At 39.7% G+C, this 23,029-nt stretch overlaps 2 protein-coding genes across 5 annotated transcripts in view; one reads left to right on the top strand and one right to left on the bottom strand.

The window, feature by feature from the left end:
• cdk10 (cyclin dependent kinase 10) overlaps positions 1–821 on the top strand; it is a 29,419-nt gene extending 28,598 nt beyond the window's left edge. For all 4 annotated transcript variants that reach the window (XM_048546854.2, XM_048546856.2, XM_048546855.2 and 1 more), the window contains one exon: positions 369–821. The gene's annotated coding sequence lies outside the window, so the exon portion shown is untranslated. The remainder of the gene's footprint in view (positions 1–368) is intronic.
• Positions 822–3,527: 2,706 nt separating this feature from the next.
• On the bottom strand, positions 3,528–22,184 carry spata2l (spermatogenesis associated 2-like). The gene is made up of 4 exons (XM_048546859.2): positions 22,043–22,184; positions 12,201–12,503; positions 5,148–5,457; positions 3,528–4,822 (listed from the first exon to the last, which is right to left on the bottom strand). The coding sequence occupies exons 3-4, from the start codon at positions 5,454–5,456 to the stop codon at positions 3,815–3,817; spliced, it is 1,317 nt and encodes a 438-aa protein (XP_048402816.1). The 5' UTR covers position 5,457; positions 12,201–12,503; positions 22,043–22,184; the 3' UTR covers positions 3,528–3,814.
• Positions 22,185–23,029: the final 845 nt, after the last annotated feature.

Raw genomic sequence — 23,029 nt, 5'->3', positions numbered from 1 at the left:
CAAAGAAAGGTTATGTCAATGCAATAGTCTTATTAGTTGCATTTTTACTCGGTTATAATCTAGATCAGAAAGAAACCTGCGTTTAGTTATTATCAAGAAAAGTAGGGTGGCTGGTTTTTGCTTGCTGCAATTTTGCTATTCTTCTACCTATTAAATTTTGCACCAATGTCTATGCAAATCTTTCATATACTCTTACAGATTACATATTATGGATTAAATGAGGATTTAATGCATTGAAACATTTGACTAAAAACTTACTACAGCAGTAAATTAGTGCCTAGCATTATAGAAATTAAGTAAATTATCAAAATATTGTAGCTTCTTATTCTGTGTATAATGTATTCTTTCATTCACATTTATTGCTCAAGGGACAAGAAGAATGTGCTCTATTCCATGCTGAATGGGGTGAAGTGGCTGTTAGTACAAGGCAATGCTCTGGTGAAAGTCAGTGTTCAGAGAAGATGCACTGAATCAATCAAACTGATGTGACTGTGGAGAAGAATACACTAGTGCAGAACAGAAATAAAAGATTTTAAAAATACTTCATTGTTGTATAAAACTAATCAATCTTTCAACTTTGCTGTTCTGTTGCCTCACAAAGCCCATAAACTGAACAATTTGCCAACATTCTGTTGTACTATACTGTAATGAGGTGAGTGAAAACTATGCTCTAATTTGTCCAGAATCCTTTTCTTTTATGTTCTAATTTTGTCTAAATGTAACATTCTGGAAAAAATTATTTAAAGATATTTTGTGTATGTAATGTTACAGAATGCTACGATCAGATCTTCATAATAAATGTGCTATATGCTGGAAAAAAAGCATTTTGTCGATGTTGTAGAAAAATCACTTTATGCTGGGACATTGATTTTTCTAAGTTTCATATCAGGACTTGAGAGGAGTATGCAGCATCACCATATTTTAAGGACATTGCTATCAGAATATAAACTTGCTTGAATCTATTACTTATTTAATTGATCAACAGAATATGACAGCCTTGATTCAGTTTTGTGCTAAAAACCAAGAAGCGACAGTGCAGGATAATCCTAATAATGGTTCTGCTCTTAAATTTAACAAAACCAGAAATTACCATGGATTTGGGGAAATCATGACTTTTTTTTTGAGGACATTATCAGTAGATAGTGCATTTGGATTTTCAGAAAGATTTTGCTAAACAGAATTAAGTGCATAGAATTCAGGTGAAATACTCGCACAGATTATGGATTGGTTAATAGGCAGAAAATAGAGAGTGAGAATAAATTCAGGTTGGCAGGCTCTGACCAGTAGGGTGATACAAGGATTGGTACCTGGTTTTCAACTTTTCATAATCTATACCAATGATTTGGTGTGGAGCTACTTACAAATATTTCCAAGTTTGCAGATGACACAAAGCTTGATGGAAAAGTGCATTGAGAGGAGGGTAAAGAGACTTGTAGATTCTTAGTTACTGATGATATGAAAAGATATGGGGATATCCTGGGAATATAGCTCTGAAGTGGATGTTCTAGAATGGCAGAGCAGGCTCAATGGGCTGAATTTTTTAGAGCAGTGTACTGCCATTGACATTTACACTTTTGCCTGTTTAAATTATAGGGTTGCATTATTTTTGGCCATCTTTGCTTATTGTTTCAGATTTGCCTTTGCACAAATGATACATTACAATATTACAGTTCAATAGATCTAATGTTATAAAGAACTAATCATGCACACAGAAGCAGAACATGTTGCAAAGGCTGCCTTTTGAGTTAAGAAATGCTGAACAACTCGCTAACAAGTGCAAAGAGAGCAAGAATTTACAAACTGTCCAGAAATGGACTGGTAAAATGGTGATGAGCACTAGTGGCAGGAGATCCTGGTATCTTCTGCGCACGTGGGATAAGGCTGGACTAGCAAAATCATGGTTGCCCACCATCCAGAGGTGGATTGCTCAATTAAGGTTAAGTGGCATTTTACACCGAGGGTTTTTATTTTAAAACATAATACTTGTCAATAAGAATACATTTAGGATAGTGTAAACTTTATTATCCAAGTCCTAACTAGCTTTGCACCTCAGAATGATAATGTGGGGGTGTCTTACCTTCTGTGGTCTTGAGTTGCTTAAAAGAGCTAAATCCCAGAAGCTGAGTTATCTTTTAACAATTGTGTCATGTGTCTGTTTCATTGCATTGCTCACTTTAAAACATGCTCTGATACCTCCATGTTAAATGACACCAACTATTCCCAGAGGACACCAATCAATAAAAATGTTTTTGTAACAAGTGTGGAGAAACATTTAGGATAGTGATTGCTCTCATCTACATACTGCTGAAACAGTAATAAATGTGGTCAATACTATGCAAAAAAAAATTGTCAAGAAGGGTATGAAAACCTGGACCAATGCAGGGAGATTAAGTAAAGATACAAAACAGCCATGACCTTGAATGGATTGAAATAGAATTTAAATTTTAATTTAAATATTCCAACATTTGACTGAAAAGTCTATTGTTGCTTAACAATAATTTGGAAGAAATATAAAAGGAGGAAACACATTGTGCTCAAAGATCAGGAAGCAGCCTTTCTGGTAGTAACATACCAGTCATTTAAAAATCTCTGACCATGGATAAAAGCAGTTACAATGTAATAAAGCTAGTTACTTTTTTTTTAAAAAAAAGTTTAAAACGTGTGCTTTAAGTACATCTGAAAACACTGAACTGGAGCATTACGATAGAATTTGACATTAGACAATGAGCTATAACAACTCAGTTTTTTTTTTAAAAGCAGTCAGAAGTGGTATTCAAAAAGAGCGTTAAGATCTTTAAGGAGAGGATCTTAGATTCAACGGACCAAAGCACCCGAAAACATAGCTGCAACTGCTGAGGTGAAGGAAATCAGGATTGCATAAAACAAATTGAACAGGGAGCTCTTGGAAGATTGTAGGGCTGGGAAAAAAAGTGATGGATACCGGGAGAGACCATAATGGGATCGGAAAATAAAGTTCTCCCTAACCTTGATACTTATCAGATTTACCTGCAGAAGGTCCTGGGGTTTTCTATTCCCCTCCCCTCAATTTCAATATTTTCCCATTGTTTTGGTGAAGTCCACTTTAAGATCTCTACTCCTGATCAGAAATGAAACCCACACTTAAGAAGCAATTAAAAACTAAAGGAATTTGAAATTGTGATAAATCAGGAGAAGACTAACAACAGTGTTCAATTGGGAGATGTGGGACTGTTGACTTAGATTCCACGTGACATTATAGGTTTTAAAAAAAATGTACTGCTAGAATTGAAGATTTTGCCCAATGGTTACAACGATATTCTTGCAACTCCACTATCAAACTTTTACTAGTCACAAAAATAGTTTTCCTTGTTCTTCTAATTTGCTTTCTTGCTGATGATATAACAAAAAGTTGCACTCCATCCAGCAAACATTGTCTGTACATTTATTTGGAATTAAGGTTTCAAAGTCAAAATCAGCCATAAATCAGTTTAATTTTTCCATGCAATACATATCATTTTTCAAAGTTACAAACTCTTGAAAAAAGTGTTAATTTAAAAAAAAAGTTCTACACATACCAAAAACAAAATCAGCTTGCATCAAAATGACTTTCAATAAAATGACAATACTGTGCATACTTAAGTAGAGCATTTGATTTACAACAACATAATTCTTTGGTTATTTCCTTAAGCAAAAATTGATATTCTAAGTAAGGAAAATTATGTTAAATGTAGCTTTTACAAAATAAACCACAATTTTACCAACCCATCACATACAATTGGATGAAGATTCATTTACACTATTAAATTCCAGGTTTGGTTGCTTTTGAAATTAGGATTCAAGCTTTTGAAATTTTATTGCCACAGATATTGCAGAGCAAAATATTTTCATAACCACAGTAACTACACACACGCATACCACATTCACAAAGAAACCCTACAGACGCACGTCGACAAATACCACAGTTTGAGTCTGTTTTTACTATGTCTGCATACGATAGCCGTTTTAGGTCACTATTAGAAGCTTCAGCTTTTGGCAAACATGTTGAGCTCTGAGCGCCAAAAAATGTAAAGGAATGACCATGACTGGTACAGTTTTCAACAGCTTCACACATAATAGTGTGTAACAAGAGACATGTTTCACAACAGAAGTGAACAGATTCACCATTACCAAGGCAGCAATGCCGTTTGTAGTTCTTAGCATCAATGTTTTCCAATAATACCATTTTCCTATCTCTATCTGTATAGGAGTTAAATGCACATCCATCTTTCACAGGGTCTTGGTTCATTGAAGGAGCACAATTAGTATCAGGGATTCCAGCAAAGTGTTTGTTATAATCATCATTCTTGCATTGGCATTCAGGAGCAGGCCACACTGACTTCCATGTTGGTGAATGGGTTGCATTTCCATCATACTCCCTCTGGGAGTGAGAACTGGCTTGACTTCTTATACTAGAAATCCCTCTTAAGTCCTTGCCAACACTATCTTCAGTGGAAAGTGTCTTTCTAAGTAGGTTTTCTCTTGGGTTTCTGTCAGCAGCAGGAAGGCACTTCAGTTTATTCACACAAATATCAATGCTTTCCATCAATTTCCTTTCTTGAAGCAATTCGTCAACTGAAACTTTGTAGTGCTCCAACTTGTCTACAATTTCCAACAAGATTTCACATTCAATCCTTGTAACAAAGAATTCAAACGCCAGCCTGATCAATTCCAAAGAATGCGGTAGGTCTTTAATTTCTAGCTGGAGGTTATCCTTTAATGTATAGCCCATTTTCTTAAAGAATCTTATCAGGTCTTCATTACAGATTGCAGGTTTTAGGTAGTACACATACGCTCCTGAAAACATCTAAAGTAAGAGATAAGATATTTATTTATACAAAAGTAATGAACAGTATCATCCAGCATACAGCCTCAAATGGAAGATACTTATAACTATCAACCCAGCACATGCTGGAAATTGCTGGATAAAATTGAGAGTACCCAAATTTTGGATATACATGTGACAAAGGAATATTCATTTTGAGAATGAAGGCGAACCTAATGAATGCAATCGATTTAAAATTGTTGTTCCAACGTATTTAACATTTCAATCCCTCAATATCAATTTTATACTGTGCAACAGAACAACGTAACTAGCAAATCACTGTATGAACATTTGGGAAGAGACTTACTTTAATTGTTTTGAACTCATTTCTCCATGGGTACAGGAAGAGGTTGACAGCGGCTAACTCCAGTAATTCAAAAGCCCCAATCAGCAACTTTAATGTACTTGTGTAATTCATTGTCTTGTGCAAAGACTTGGAAATAATTTCAACCATATCATCCTGTGGGAGATGGGCTAAATCTGCAGCCCTTTCTATTAACTTCTGTTTGACCAATTCTTTTAATTCTTCATCATGGCAGGTCGTATTTTGCCCTGAAGAACCATCTTCATACAGCTTCTTATATTGATCAAAAATATTTCTAAATCCAGTGTTCATTCTGAAAGAAAGAAATCCAATACCACTTAATCGATTAGGATAAATTTCAGATCAATAGATTTGTTTCTATTACCTCAATGTGGTACTGAAAGATAAAGCATACCTGAGACAGACAGCATTGTAAAGATTTATTAACAGATAGGCAGAAAATAGGCAACAAAATCTTCAGACCTCACCTCTAATCACCACTATAATTTTCCCCTCATAAATAAAAAGTGGTTTGAATCAACAAGCCCTTACCACTGCAACTTCCTCCTCTCCTTCTGTCCCCACCCTTTCAATTACATTTCTCCTTATCTTCTTCCTATTTCTTGTTCTCCTAAGACCATAGCTCCTTTGCCCCCAGTGGGAAAAGGTGGCAGCAAGCTTCAGATACAGATCCACATAGCAGCCTCCATTCACCCAAGCTTACAGCCCAGACTCAGTTCAATGCATAGTCCCAGATAATAAAGTGTGAAGCTGGATGAACACAGCAGGCCAAACAGCATCTCAGGAGCACAAAAGCTGACGTTTCGGGCCTAGACCCTCCTGGTCCTGTTTCCTTGTCCAGATCAGGGGCAAAGCGCACATGCTGCCTGTTCTCAGCTCAATTCAACTGGCAACTCCTGGCCCAGATTCATCACAGCACAAGATGCTCCCTCTCCACAAAAACATAGGCCCCAGTACTTAGCACCTTATGCACTGTATTTCACAGGAAGGTGTAGCACACAAACACAAATGTTAATTTACTTAACAGAAAATGTTGACAGTATAGTTTTGGTGTTATCTCATCATGCCACTTTACATTTAGCACAAAAGTACAAAAAACAAAGTGAAGTTTCTTCACATCCCCCAGACTTTAGGAAGGATAGAAGGACAGGGTACCAGAAAAAGGTGGAGAGGAGGCTCTCTCTACCAATTATGGCATTAAAAAATAGAGAAGGATGATCAAAGTTCAGGATGCAAAAGCAATTTGAGTGGTGGTTAGAAATAATGTAGACAAGAAGTTACTTTTAGGAATAGTGTACGGCTGCTAACACAGGAGAATGGAGTATAAAAGGAAGAAACTCGTCAGACTTATTTTAATCTAAACAGACTGGAAAAAATAAGATTAGATTGGTAAATGTAGCCTACATGAGGAATTTTGTTTTTTACAATGGTTTCTGAGAATAGCATGTTCTGGAGCCAAGTAAAGTGCATGCGTCACTGTATCTGATATTGTGTAATGAGACAGGATTAATGAAAAGGTCTAAGTGAAAAATATCAGATGTCAGGTGACAATCCCACAATTTATAAGCATCAATTACAACATATTCCAGGTATCAACTTAATGAAATTTTCATTCCCAGTGCAAGTATATCCCTACCTATGCAGCCAAAATTTTGTGGTACTTCAGGTGTGACTTCAGTGACTCTACAACAATAAAATACTCTGCTTTCCATATCCCAATATCTTGGCAATAAAGGGAAACAAAAACTTATTTTCAGAACCATTTGTAATACCTGCATGTTAATTTTATGCTGCACCTACAAGGATAACCAAATTATTCTCAAGCCCTCCCTCCTAAACTCCTCTGACACATTTTAAGTTATTATGGTTTGAACAAAAAAAAACCATATTGTCGCACATTAAAATAGCCTCCTGTGTTCTCGGAAACTGTCTCAAAACTATACCATGAATTGATCCTTCAAAATATTTTTATCTATTTAATTTGCCAAAGCCATTAATGATTGCTAAATTAATTTTATTACCAGTTCCTTCTCTATTTCAGGGATTCTTGATTAATGCTCTAATAGGATAGTCACTGCAGGGAGGCCTGCAAATTACTCCTTTGTTTGATGTCCCTTCTTCTTTCTCATCTCTGCGATAATAACTCTGCTCTTCGAGCTCCTTCCTCACGACTGTCCTTCTATATCCCTTTATCGTCAAGGCTTCTGCCAACATTCTTTCCATTGTATCCTTCAGTTTGAAACATCAAGTACACCACAAAATTTTTTCCTCAACTTTGTCTACCATGCAATCATAGCCAGTAGCTCAAGTCAATTTATCTTTATTTGTGCCATCGGTTTTCCTATTATTTTAAATGCTTTATGCATTTTGAATCCAGCACCATTGATTTTAATTTTCCCAGTTTGACCTTATTCACAACTGGACTTCATTGTTACACACCCTGCCCTTTTTCGATAGACTTAAATTTTATTTATCCATGTTGCCAGGCTACTCTCTACCCTGGATTTCTTGCTTTAGATTCATAAACTTCTTCACACTCAAATTCTGACTCCACCTGATCCATTTTAAATTAAAGCCCTAGTTATTTAGTTTAACATGGCAATGTTCTCAGCCTGGTAGAAGTCCCAAAGAATCCGTACCCTCCTTTCAGAGTACTGAAGCAAGTGCTCAATGAATCAAAATCTCCCACATCACTCAGAACTACATTTTTAACTGTGCGCAGTTTGGTTCAGCAGCTCTGCCTTCACTACCATAATTTGAAACAAACTCATCTCTAAAGTCCATGACCTAGGTCTTGGCTTGCTCCTCTGTAACTGGATCCTTGACTTTCTGATCCATAAACTGCAATCAGTAGGAACAGGTAACAACACATCTTCCACCATAATCTTCAATACTGTTGCCCTACCAGGCTGGGTACTCAGTCCCCTGCTATACTCCTTAAGCACTAACGGCTGCGTGCTCCAAATCAGTTTACAAGTTTGGCTAAGACAACAAGACGACACCACGATTGTAGGTTGGATCTCAAACAATGATGGGACAGAATACAAGAAAGGGATAGAGTGCTTAGAAGCACGGTGTAAAGACAACAATCTCTCCATCAATGTTGACAAAATGAAGCAGCTGGTCACTGACTTCAGGAAGCAGAGTGGAGGGCACACCCCAGCATCAATGATGCTGAAGGGGAGATGGTCGAGACGTCACGTTGCTGGGAGTGATGATCACCAACAATTTGTCCTGGTCCACCCATGTTGTTTGCAAGGGTCAAGAATACACAACAAGGTCTCTACTTTCTCAGGAGGCTAAGGAAATTCTGCATGCCCAGAAAGACTCTTACCAACTTTTATAGATGTGCCATTTAAAGCATCTTATGTGGATGCATCACAGCATAGTATGGCAATTGCTTTTCCCAAGACCGCAAGAAACTATAGAGAGTCGAGAACATAGCCTAGTCCATCACACAAGCCTGCCTCCCATCCATTAGCTCCATCTAGACTTGCCACTGGCTTGGGAAAGCAAGGAACATAAGCAAAGACCCTTCCCACACTCTCTTCCATTAGGCAGAGGAGATAAAAGTTTGAATACACATACAAGCAAATTCAAGAACAGCTTCTCCACTGCTGTTTTCAGGCTTTTGAATGGACCTCTCAAATTCTGATTTCTCCCTCTCTCTGCACCTTCTCTGTGGCTGTAACACTGTATTGTGCACTCTGTTCGGCTAGTCTGATGCACTTTGTAAGATACAATTTGTCTGTTTAGCACACAAACCAACAATTTTTTATGTATCCCAGTACATTACAAAAAGAAAGATCAAACTCAAATCATAAAGCTGAGTGACACTCAGGTCACCAGGGATTATGACTGTTGATGTTCATGTCATGATTTACCAATTCAATGCTTCATTAATTTAAAAGGAATGTAAAGGTAATTTAAGGAACTCTCTTTTTGCATGTTTTCATGGGCCATATCTTCATTTCTGCAGTCAACAAACAGTTATGGAAAAGTGCAGTAAAAGCCCGTATCTACGCTTCTGTCTAAAGCAAACAGGTATAAAACAAAACAACTGAGCCGAAAGCCCCAGCAGATGCATGTCTGATAGGGAGCAGGCTGAAGTCCAGCCGCTCGATCTTCTGTACGGCGCTTTCACGCTTGGAAAGAGCTCATATATGTTTTGAACGGAAAAAGCAAAACACCGCAGATATTGGAAATCTGAAGTGAGAGAAAAAACAAAGACTGGGAAAACTGAGGTCAGGAAGCTTGTGTGGAGAACGATACTTCACAGCAATGAAATTTATCAATCCTAAATCATAACTCTGTTGTCTCCACAGATGCTGCCTGACTCAGCTGAATTTCCTACATTTTTAAATCAATGGTAGCGCCCACTTTTGAACATGAAACGTCTGATGTTTGGCCAGTTTAATATGTAATATTTAATATTTAAAACAAAATAGATATCTAGGGGTGCAGGTATATAGTTCTTTGAAAATGGCATCATAGGTAGACAGGCTGGTGAAGGTGGTGTTTGGCATAAATGCCTTCAGTCAGAACATTGAGTACAGGAGTTGGGGCATGATGTTACAGCTATACAAGACATTGGTAAGGCTACATTTGGAGTAATGTATCCAATTCTCGTCTCCCTGCTATATGAAGGATGCTATTAAACTATGAAAAGTGGCTGGAGAGTTTGGGACATCTTTTCCTGGAGCATCAGAAGTTGAAGACTGACCTTACAGAAGTTTGTAAAATCACAAGGTAAATAGCCAAGGTCTTTTCCCCAGGTAGTGGAGTGCAAAACTAAAGGGCATAGGTTTAAGGTAAGAGGGCGTAGATTTAAAAGCGACCCGAGTGACCAACCTTTTTTTTGAGACACAGAGGGTGGTATGTGCGTGGAACAAGCTACCACAGAAAGTGACAGATGTAGGTGCAGTTACAATATTTAAAAGGCATTTGGACAGGTACACGAACTGGAAAAGTTTACAAGAATGTCAGCCAAATGGAATTAGTTCAGTTTAGGAGACCTGGTTGGCATGGGCATGTTTCTGTGATGTACAAACCTATGAGCTGCTTTACAAAGGATTAAAATGCAGCATTTTTCTTGAGTTTCTCAATTCCCCAAGTTACAGACACAGCAACTAATGAAACATGACATCCTTCTTTACACTGTAAGGACTGTTCATAACTTTTAACACCTCAATGAGGTCACCCTAATCTTCTCTGCTCCAAGGAGAATAAGTCCAATTTCTCAAATCTTTTCTTGTATTTGGAATTCCTCAGATCATTCTAGTAAATCTGCTTTGAACACTCAACAGGGCTTTAAATGTTCTTCCTTCAATAAAAGATGCCTAGAACTGAACAGAATACTCCAAAAGAACTGTGGAAATCAGAAACAAAAGCAAACTGCTGGAAAAACTCAGCAGGTCTGGCAGCATCTGTGCAAAAAAAAAAATCAGAGTTAACATTTTGGGTCAAGTAACCGTTCTTCAGAATAATTGTCCAAACTGTGGTAGCTTGTTCCATACACATACCACCATGTGTGGGGAGCTTTTGTTTTTAGAAACACAGGGAGCAGTGAATGCCTGGAACATGCTGCTGGGGAATATGGTAGAAGCAGAGGTGATAGCAATATTTAAGAGGCACTTAGACACCTGAACAAGCAGAGGATATAGGGATAGAAACCAGGTGCAGATAAATGGGATTAGCTTAAAATGGCTGTTTTTCTGCAGTTCACAGAGTTCACAGGGCATTGTCTTTTTTTACAAAAAACATTCCGCCGATCCTCAAACTAACAATCTTTTTACAAAAGATTGAAAATTCAATATTAACAATACTTTTAATGATGACCAGAAAAGTTAATAATAGATTTGCACTAAATTGTATGTCATACCATTGTAAAAAGTGTTGTACTTGGAAGTTGTATTACAGCCAAATACACAATTTATTAGACAGGTTCAGTCTAGTTTGCAAATTTTATTTAGACACAACATGAATAGACCATTTTGAAATACCAGAATCGCAATGAACTGCAAATTATTTCTCCCACATTAACATACTGCCAAAACTGTACAGAAACAAATTTTGACTCACTTCATAAACTCTAAATAAGTACTTGAGCATTGCAAGGGATAATCAGTTTAAAAGTTCATGCTACAGTCATCACAAAATGATATCAATCTCAATAAGTGCCACAACTGATTCCCGATTGGAATCAGCTAATTTCAGGCACTGCAGTGGCACTAACGTCATCATACAACTATTTAATACAGTGCTGTAGAAAACACGTCACATAAGTTGCTATTGACTAAACCAGATTTTGATGCTCTTTACTGGCTATAAATAAGCCAAAATTCATGATATTGCTTCCAAGGAACATTTAGTATAAGGATACAATATTACCATTTCTTTCATATCAGTTGAAGTAACTTGTCACTTTTTGCTGGTGCACCACAAAAAATCAAGTCCTAAGCCAGGTCCTGTGGGACTACAGAACAGTGGCTCTTCAACAGGTTTGGTTACAAAGCACCCTATTCCAAATGGATTAGGGATGATGCATTACCTGTCCTACCACCACCACCCAAGTAATTTATAGCTGTGATTTAACTTCCTTGACAAATATTACACTTGTAAGTCTAAATAGATATTATGACCCTAAGTGGCATTTGGAATGAAGTTTTGCAGGGGAAGTCCAATGTAGTCAACAATGACGTGATGTGCGTGATGCAAAAACTATTAACTTCCCTTCAACTGAGACATAACCCTACAGGTTCAGCAACATGCCTGTGGAATATTCCAACTACGACACCAGTCTGCTTTTTGTGAAAAAAAAAGAGGATTGGGCTAGGTGATTCCTGTTGGAAAATTGCCACCACTTCAAGTGTAACCTTCTGTAATATAAAGGGTTAAGTTTCTTTGGGATATGCTAATAAGGCAGTGTCCATCTTGGAAGTGATGCAATGTTACATGACTTTGCTGTCTTGCTGCCTCAACAAAAGATGAAGTTACGCTAAGTTGTTTCTTAAATCAAATGAATGTTTTGCTTACCTCAGCAGACTAAATATTCTTTAGCAGCACAACAAGAGCAGGGTTATTATATGCTGACAGTGAATGAATGAATATAGAAAGCTCTCCTAAGCAGGTTTCAAGTGTCAATCAAGTTGATGCATGGGGTGAATTGATGCTGAAGATTTTCAAGGTATCATTACATCCAGTCTTGCTGCAAAGCCAGACATACAGCAAGTCAGTACGATATTGTACACAATGGGTGGTCATGCAGAAGATATCTTTATCAGGTAGCGATCCAAGAGTGAATGAAGTTTAAAAAAAGCCCTCGATGTCTACGCCAATCTGTAAACAAAAAAAAACAAAGATTCATTAAATAGGCTAAATTTAATAAGTATACAACAATGGCAAGGGGAAAAGATCAAAGCTTTTAATTGATCTACTGTACAGATGTGTAGAATTGGAGTATGGTACCTGAGAAGAACTAATCAGGATAGAATTGTTATCAGAGTGTTACATGATGCACCGCCTGACAAATGGGAGGTTGAAGGAATGTTGACTCAACATTGTCAAAAGGCAAAAATCATCTGAGCAGACAAGGCGAGTAGAGGTAACAATGACAAAAATCGATCAGCAATTCAGGTTGACAGGGTGAACCATAATCCATAAACAAACAAATTCATGCATATGTTAAATTAAAAAGCAAAGTAGTGGTCATTCAGAAATAGGAGAAGCTGGAAGAGCATGCATCATCTATGCCATTAACTGTTAAACTGGCATAGTCACAGCAAAAAAAAACTTTACAGATTAAGCTGAAAGAGAAGTCTCAAAAGGATGACAAGATCCATGAGATAGAAGATATCAATGATAGTGAAACATCTATCCTTGGAACCAAGTGGAAGCTTCTTGGAGTGCAGTTATCCAAACTTAGAGAAATAAGATATAACTTTGGTTAGGCACAGTGTAGCAGTTTCAGTTCTTTCTGCTGTTGAACTATGGCTGAAGAATAGTTTTCAGCTTCTGTGCAGACCAAGGTAGGATGAGAACTGAAGGTAGTTGGTCAACTGAATGTAATCCTTCAATATTCAGAGAGACAGAAATGTCACAAATCTATCTTCCAAAAAAAAAAGTGTTGTTCACTCTTAAGTTTCACGCTAAGGGTTGTGCTGACTTGCACCCTTGCAGAGTAGAAGAACCGGAAAGCCAAAACAATCAGCATAAGTTCAAAGTTGACTTTCCACAAATGTTCTTAAGACTAGGAAAAGTGCAGACAGAACACCAAATGTATAGAACATAGAAAAGTACAGCACAGTACAGGCCCTTCGGCCCATGATGTTGTGCCATAGAATATTCCTAATCCAAACAATAAAACAACCTAAGCTACATTCCCCTCAATTCACTGCTGTCCATGTGCATGTCCAGCAGTCGCTTAAACGTCACTAATGAATCCGCTGCCATGACTACCACTGGCAAACTATTCCATGCGCTCACAACTCTCTGGGTGAAGAACCTCCCTCTGACGTCCCCTCTACACCTTCCTCCTGACACCTTAAAACTATGACCTCTCGTGGCAGTCAATCCTGCCCTGAAGCTAGGGTCAAAAATTACATGACATCAGGTGACAGTCCAACAGGTTTAGTTGAATACACAACTTTTGGACTGTTGCCCCTTCCTCAGGCATAACGAGAGAGGAAGCATCAACACACAGAATTTATAACAGATCAAAGGACTATACTACTGGTGCAAATGTATTTAATCACCCTAAATTGGCTGGCTAACTTCCTCCTGTTAAATCCTTAATCAGTTTGAAAGGTGATGCAGATTTCAATTGATTAGTATGCAACTCCCTGAATTTCTTTCAAGTCATGTCCCGAGATAACTAAAGGTTTTATCAATGAATACAAGGAGGTGATATCTCAGATCAGACAATGCCTTTTGGTGTGACATCTTGTTTAGAAACTGTTTTATTGTGGAATCCGACTGGCTTTATTTCCAAAGCAGGTATTTAGAAAATGCACCAGAGAGTGTGTCCACAAATTGTGTGCTTTTTGAGCAAAATAGAGTGTATCTGCAAATACAAATTCACCCCATGGGGGTGTGTCTCTGTGTGTAACGAACTTGGCTAGCAGCCTCATGGAAACTTGGCTATCAGTCTCTGCTCACCAACTCTGTTTTTGTTGTGTATCCCGAAGTCCACCTTGGAGGATGGGAGATAATGGGAACTGCAGATGCTGGAGAATCCAAGATAACAAAGTGTGGAGCTGGATGAACACAGCAGGCTAAGCAGCATCTCAGGAGCACAAAAGCTGACATTTCGGGCCTAGAACCTTCAGAAAAATTTTTTTCTGATGAAGGGTCTAGGTCTGAAATGTCAGCTATTGTGCTCCCGAGATGCTGCTTGGCCTGCTGTGTTCATCCAGCTCCACACTTTGTTATCCACCTGGGAGGATGTTTACTTGAAGACCCAAGGTCGAATGTGCTTGACTGCTGAAGTGGTCCCCCAAATGGGAGGGGACATTCCTGTCTGGTTATTGTTGCACAGCGTCCCTCCATCCATCGTCATAGCGTCTGCACGGTCTCACCAATATACCACGCCTCAGAGCTTCCTTGCCTGCAGCGTATGAGATAGACAATGTTAGCCAAGTCACATGAGTATGTGCTGTGCGCATGGTGTTCCTACATGTGGTGGTTGTTTCCATGGTGATGGTCTGACATGTCTTGCAAAGGTTGCCACAGCAGGGTTGTATAGTGTTGAGGTCGATGTGGTCCTGAAGGCTGAGTAGTTTGCTTCGAACAATGATCTGTTTAAGGTTTGGTGGGTGTTTGAAGGTAAGAAGTGGAGGCATAGGGAAGACTTTGGCAAGGTGTTCATCATCGTTGACAACGTGTATACGCAAGGCTTGTCTGTACAAGACAGCTTTTTTTAATAGTATGTTTAGGGTGGAAGCTAGAGAACCGCAGCATTGAGGTTATCCATGGGCTTGCAGTAGAGTGAGCTATATTGAGGTGTCCATCCTTGATGGAGATACATGTGTCCAAGAACAAAACTGATTGTAAGGCATATTCTGTGGCAAGTCTGATGGTGGGATGAAACTTGTTGATATTGCTATGTAGTTGTTTCGGTAACTCCTCACCAGGAGTCTAAAAGGAAGAAAATGTGGTCAACGTATCAGGCGTATGGCATTGGTCAGAGGTCCTGCACAGCAGTATAGTCTTGTTCGAACATGTGCATGAAAATGTTGGCATAGTGGAGTGTGAATCTGATCCCATGGCTGTTCCATGTGTCTGGATGAAGAACTGGTTGTCAAAAGGTGAAGAGATTGTTGTTGAGGATGAAGAGGGATGAATTGTAGGATGACGTCCGGAAATTGGCAGATGTTGGTATTCAATACTGAGACTGATGCAGCGATGCTGTCATGGTGGGGGATGCCGGTATGGTGTCGAAACATCCATTGTGACAAGGAAATGTTCCTGGCTCAACTGGTCCAAATGGTGCCGAGTTTCAGCAAGAAATCTGTAGTGTCATGGCAGAAGCTGGGAGTTCTTTGTACAATGGGTTTCAAGATGCCCCCTCAACACAGAGAGATTCTCACACAGGATCCTATTGCCTGATATGATGGGACGTCTGGGTGCATCGGTTTTGTGTATCTTTGGAAGTCCCCTAGCTGAGAAGTACATGGGATGAGAGTGCATAGGGTATTCTGAAAGACCAGATCGAAAAAGTCTTGGCCAATCTGTTGAGTTCATGGGTGTGTGCCTTGGTCAGATCAGCAGGTAGTTGTCTGTTATGTTCTTGGTAGTTCAGCTGTCGGGACACTTCTTTGCAGTAGTCCATTCTATTCTTTATGACAATGGCTCCTCCTTTGCTGATTTGATGACAATGTTGTGATTGGTCTTGAGAGCATGATGGCAGTGTTATGCCTGCCTGACATTTTGCACTACCTCAAAAGTGTGGCTGATGAATCTGGTGTTCATGCATTTCCTGATGGTTTGAGTATACAAGTCGGGACTAGGGCACTGGCCTTCTGCACAGGTCCAATTTAACTCCTCCTTTAGTCGCTCCACCATGGATCTCTCTGTCAACTGCTCCGGTTCATTGGTTGTCTCACTGGACTCACTGCTGACATCTTGGAAGGATTCCTGGAGTCTCATTCGTCTGATAAATTTCTCTGTGTTTGCCACAAGATCAGTGGGGTCTATTTTGGTGGTGGGGCAGAAATTGAGCCCTCGGCTGAGATCATCGATTTTGTCCATTGGAAGAGTGTGGTCAGATAGATTGACAAGGGATTTCCCCCCTGGTCGAACCATTTCAACTGTGATACTGGGGAAACCTGGTTGGTGGTGATGGCAAGTTTCTCCAGTTTCTTGTTCTTGATGTGCATATAGGTGGTGTAATTCCATTGTCTCGTCTGTTTGGCAGTGTCTTGTAACTGTTCTGCTGTATCTGGAGTGCAAGCCGAAAATACGGACTCCATCTCAATTTCAAGGTTGCAGCAGATTTTGGGATACCCAACAGGGTTGCTCTGCAGAGGACGATAGCCAAGTTCGGTACCTACGAAGGTGGCCTCAACCGTAATCTTGGTTTCATTTCACACTACAGGTGACCCTACTACATTGCACACACACAGACCCACAGATTTGTATTTACAGGTACACTATTTTGTGCAAAAAGCACACAGTTTGTGGACACACTCAGTGGGGAATTTTCCAAATTCCTGCTTTGGAAGTAAAACCAGTCAGACTCCACGTTAAAACACAGTTTCTAAACAAGGCGTCACAGCAAAAGGCATTGTCTGACCTGAGATATCACCTCTTGTATTCATTGATAAAACCTTCAGTTATCTCAGGACATTAATCAATCAAAATCTGCATCACCTTTCTAACTGATTAAGGATTTTACAGGAGGAAGTTAACCAGCCAACTGAGGGTTATTAAATGCATTCACCCAGTTGACTAATCCTTTGATCTTTTACTTATAAATTGTGTGTCTTAATACTTCCTCTTTCACTGCTCCTGAGGAAGGGGCAACACTCTGAAAGCTTGTATTTTCAATTCCACCTGCTGGAATATAACCTGGTGTCATGTTATTTTTCATCCTGTCCAACCCAGTTCAATAGTGGCACGACCAATTCCGGAAGCTAGAGTGTCAGTACACGCCCAGATAAATTTATCATTTGCACTTGCTAAAAGGAAATTGGCTCTGATATTGAAGAAATGGGTTATTTTGTCTGTGACAGAACCAACAAGCTGGTGCTTGGAAATGGCCCCAGTTCCAAAGTCCAACGGATCTAGAGTCTGATTGGATCTTACGCAGGCATACAAAGCAGTTGAACATACAGAAATCAGGACCAAATCAAATGCAAATTTTTGCAACTTAACTGTCAAGATCCTTGGGCATACTGTGCATGCACCTAGTGTCAGAGTTAATCTACAGATGGCAAAGAAAAATCCAAAAGCTTCTCATTCCTCAATGTGGCTGAGCTCCAGAGACTCTTGGGTATGGTAAACTAAGCTGGAATGCTCTTGCCCATCCCAAATACATGCTTACAGAAGTTATTTAATATGTGAGTTGAACTGCTCATTATTGCTGGTTGATTACAGCGGGATGGTGGCTCAGTGGTTAGCACTGCAGCCTCACAGTGCCAGGGACCCAGGTTTGATTCCAGCCTCGGGCAACTGTCTGTGCGGAGTTTGCACATTCTCCCCGTGTCTACGTGGGTTTCCTCCCACAGCCAAGAGATATGCAGGCTAGGTGGACTGGCCATGCTAAATTGCCTGTAGTGTTCAGGGGTGTGTGGGAGATGGGTGTGGGTGGGATGCTCCAAAGGGCAGTGCAGACTTGTTGGGCCAAAGGCCTGTTTCCACACTGTAGGGAATCTAATCTAATCTATATTTGTGCCAACAAGCCACTAAATTAACTGCTCCGACAAGAAAGGCATGGTGTTGGTTAGGAGGCACAACACAGATGTTTTTTTTAAGAAAACCAAGAAAATCTGGTGATGAAGTACCTTGGGAAAGCAGCCAAATATAATCAAGGACCAGTTATAGTCTCTCCCAATGCAAAGCAGATACAATAGTCTGAAAACACACACCAACAGATTCAGGAACAGCTTCTTCTGCACTGGTATCAGGTTTTTGATGGGATCCCTCATATGTTAGAGTTGATCTTTCCCAGTATCTTCTCTGTAGCTGTAACATTATATTCTGCATCCTGTTCATTTACCCTGTTATACTTGTGTAAGGTGTGACTTGTCTGATTAGCATGCAAAACAATACTTTTCACTGTTTCTTGGTACACATAATAATAAATCATCTATCGTCTTGATATTTAAACACATTGTAACCCACAGCTGCCCATGATCATTGCTGCTGATGCTTCTCCTACAGAAAAGGGAGGTGTATAAATTGATATACAAATGGATAGAGAGAGTGTAGATCAGTTCACTATGCGATTCACTCAATGTCAGAGACTGACCAGAGTTACGGCATCAATAAGGAAAGTAGTATTAGCAGCTGCATTGAAACATTACAGATTATGTCCTTCATCTAGACTACAAAAACTTGTGACATTTTAAAATTCTGAGTTAGCAAAAACACCTCCACAAAATCAGACAAGGGATGACCGCTATGATGGAAAGACAGAGCATGTTCCAGGAAGAGGCACACTGCAGCAGATACTTTGTCCCCAAAAACAACAAATGCTGGAGATTACAGCGAGTCAGACGGCATCCATGGAGAGACATTTCAAGTCAAGATGGCTCTTCATCTGATGAAGTCATTTCCACTCAAAATGTGCACTTGCTGAATCTCCATGGATGCTGTCTGACTCGCTGCAATCTCCAGCATTTGTTATTTTTGGAAGAGATTACAGCATCAGCAGTAAATCTGCTCCTATACTTTGTCCCTTCTCCATGTGCAAGGCTTGATCAACAGGATGTCATTTTTCCTGAATCACAGAATTGTGATGATTTAGAAGGAGGCCAGTCAGCCCATCATGCTCGTAGTGGAAACGTTCAAAACCTTTACATCAATGACAAGCCCAATTTTACCATCCAGCGAGGCAGGGAAAGCTGACAAAGAATGCACTTGGGTCAGACAGTACAGCAAAGGATGACCAACAAAGATGCTGTACAATCTGAGAATGGGATTGTGTAATGAACAGTAAGGACACCCCAGCGTGGTAGATGATTTACTCATTTATGACCAGAGATTGGTCATTCTGAAGGTTGATATATTGTATCAAGGACATCTTTAACAGCACAATGAGACCAAGAATATTATATTTTTGAAGTTATTAGTGGACCAGGAACAGGGACTGAATAAAACAAAATATTCATCTGAGGATGGAAAAGGAATTGGGGGTATCACACTGTAGATATAATCTTTCAGTGTTCCCTAGATGCAGGAGACACCCCTTCGGAGTGGAAAATTGCACGTCATTCTGCTTTTTAAGAAGGACGACAAAGGAAAAACCAGTCAACTAAATCTGTTGTGGGGAAATTGTTGGAGTCAACAAGTAAGGATTGGATAAGTGTACACCTTGAAATTTTTCAGTTAAATTGGAGACAGCCAGCACAGATTTGTGACAAGTAGATTGACAAATAATGTTTTGAAGAGGTGGCTAAGATATTGGATAGGGAAATGCCTACAGATCTCATTTAACTGGACTTCTGGAAGGTATTCGATAAAATCCTACATTTGAGACTGTCAACTAAGGTAGAAGCCCACAGACGTGAGGACACGGCGAGGAAATTGGCAGGCAACAAAATATAGGGATAACGGACAGGAACTGAAATCGGCAAGATGTGATCAGTGTTGGCCCACAAGAATCTGTGCTAGATTATTATTCACATTATTTGTTAATGACTGGGATAATAGCACAAAAAGTCACGTATCCAAATTTGCTGATGACAAAGTTAGGCAGCATTGTAATTTTATGCTATCATCCACACTATCTACACAGGGATATTTATTGATAGACCAGAAATCCCCGGTTTGATGCCACTTGGAGTACTATGAGCAAATTTGGGCATCACTCTTTAGGAAGGATATATTGGTTTTAGAAGGAGTGCAAGGTAGATTTACAAGAATGATAGCTGGACTTCAAATGATGAGGAGAGATTGTGCAAAGTAGGGCTGCTTTCTCAAGAATTTAGAAGGTTATGAAGTGGTCTGATTGATGTATTCAAGATATTAAAAGGAAAAACTGTTTACACTGGTTGAGGATTCTAGAACAGAGGGCGTAGTCTGCAAATTAGGGCTAGACTTTATAAAGCTCTAGTTAGGCCCATTTAGAACACTGTGTCCAATTTTGGGCCCCACACCTCAGGAAGGACATACTGGCGCTGGAGCGTGTCCAGCGGAGATTCACACGGATGATTCCTGGAATGGTAGGTTTAACGTACAATGAACGGCTGAGGATCCTGGGATTGTATTCAATAGAGTTTAGAAGGTTGAGGGTAGATCTTGAAGAAACTTACAAGATAATGTATGGCTTAGAAGGGGTGGATGCTGGGAAGTTGTTTCCATCAGGCAGGGAGACTAGGACCCGTGGGCACAGCCTTAGAATTAGAGGGGGTCAATTTAGAACTGAAATGAGGAGACATTTCTTCAGCCAGAGAGTGGTGGGTCTGCGGAATTCATTGCCACAGAGTGCAGTGGAGGCCGGGACATTAGATGTCTTTAAGGCGATGATTGATAAATTCTTGATCTCACAAGGAATCAAGGGCTACAGGGAAGTGGAGTTGAAATGCCCATCAGCCATGATTAAATGGCAGAGTGGACTCGATGGGCCATATGCCCTTACTTCCACTCCTATGTCTTATGGTCTTATGGACTGTTCAGGACAGATGTTAGGATGTACTTCTACACACAAAGGGTGATAGATATTTGAAACTTTCCTCCATAAATGGCAATGCATGCTGGTTCAGTTGTTAATTTTAAATCTGAGATAGATAATTTTTTGTTACGCAGAGGTATTAGGGGATAAGGGCCAAGGGCAGGTATATGGAGTTAAAACACAGATGAGCCAATGATTGCATCAAATGGGTGGAACAGGCTCAAGGGGCAGAATGGCCTACTCAAGTTCCGAAATATCCTAAATACACGATTATACCTCTGCAATCAAAAATGCAGTTTCCAATAGTAAGTGCAGACTCCAAAAATGTGAAGCCCAATCCTTTGATGTACTGGCTGAGAAAGAACAGACAAGAATTTGAACAAATCACAGTGGTATGAAACTTTGAACAGGCTGATTAGAAAATATAGGTTAAACTTGGAAGCTGTAATTACCAGATCCTTTTGGGTTTTGGGTGACCAACTGCTTGATATCGACTGGGGTCAAAACTTAACAATTATCTACCAACTACACAACACACAGGAGTTAAACAAGCGCTGCGTGCGGAGGCGGGGACAAGTGTGTAGCCGGAAACAAATCTCGTCCCAAGTTTCACTTTCCAATCCCTATCACTTCTCTCAAACAACGACAGAGTCAAATATATATAAAACTGGGTTATGTGACCTCAATGCCTTTTGTTCCAATTTCACTTTGCGCGCAGGAAATCAACTGCAGGAAATCTCACGATTTTGCTACACGTTTTACAACCAGGACACAGATGAATGCGAACCATTCCCAGACTGGCGAAACACCTCGGGGAAAACGCAAATGAGAACGTCACAGTAATAGAACTGATCTGAGTCTCGGTGCAAAACTGTCTAAAACTGTCCACTTCCTCCTTTTTTTTAAAAAAAGAAATCCCCTTTAGAAGCTCTACGAATTTAAACAACCAGCAATAATGCGGTCAAACGTGAATCGTCTTCTCTAAATACATATTTGGGAAGTTTGGTATAGATCGGGATTTCTTAAACTCTGTTGTTACACTCACCTGTAAAATCACCGGGAAAACGTTTGGACGTCAGATGAAGAACACAAAATAACCCACTGCAATTCGTATCTAATTTAACATGCAAAGACAGATCTTGTTGAAGTTGTCACTTCCCGTTCAGCATGTGATACAGACAAGTCCAACCTCCAGATGTTCATTGGCAGAAGGGAGCGACTGTCTTTGTGATCAGTGATAATGGGAACTGCAGATGCTGGAGAATCCAAGATAATAAAGTGTGGAGCTGGATGAACACAGCAGGCCCAGCAGCATCTCAGGAGCACAAAAGCTTTTGTGCTCCTGAGATGCTGCTGGGCCTGCTGTGTTCATCCAGCCTCACATTTTATTGTCTTTGTTACCAGTCCTGTTTGGTTGAATGCTCTCACATTGCTTGTTAACAAATTAGGAGAAGTTGTCGCATTCTTTGGTACGTGTCGTAGGCTCGTACAGTATAGAGTCAAGCCATTCGGCCCATCATGTCAATGCCGACAAACAAACATCAAATTTTTTTGAAAAAATATACTTTATTCATAGAATGTACAAAAAAATAAAACATAGTTAACCAACAAACATCAAATACGCTAATTCCATTTACCTCAATCTTTTAAAAACTGAGATTGTCGTCAATAACTTATCTACATTGAATATGGATACAAACCACATTTAATTCATTACAGGCAAACAAGCCACATCTCTTTCTCCACAGATGCTGCCAGATTGTTGAGTTTGTCCAGCATTTTTCTCTTTGTTACAGAAACAGACCACAAAGTACGTGGAACAGTCCCTCTTTATGTTATCTATCTGGACTTCCAAAAGGCCTTTGATACGGTGCCTCACGGGAGGCTGCTGAGCAAGGTGAGGGCCCATGGCGTTCGAGGTGAGCTACCGGCTTGGATTGAGGATTGGCTGCCTGACAGAAGGCAGAGAGTTGGAATAAAAGGCTCTTTATTGGAATGGCAACCGGTGACGAGTGGTGTCCCGCAGTGTTCA

This window comes from Stegostoma tigrinum, chromosome 16 (genome assembly GCF_030684315.1).
Source record: "Stegostoma tigrinum isolate sSteTig4 chromosome 16, sSteTig4.hap1, whole genome shotgun sequence".
NCBI classification, from domain to species: Eukaryota; Metazoa; Chordata; class Chondrichthyes; order Orectolobiformes; family Stegostomatidae; genus Stegostoma; species Stegostoma tigrinum.
The sequence above is the reverse complement of the archived record's forward strand: the minus strand, read 5'-3'. Positions and strand labels throughout refer to the sequence as shown.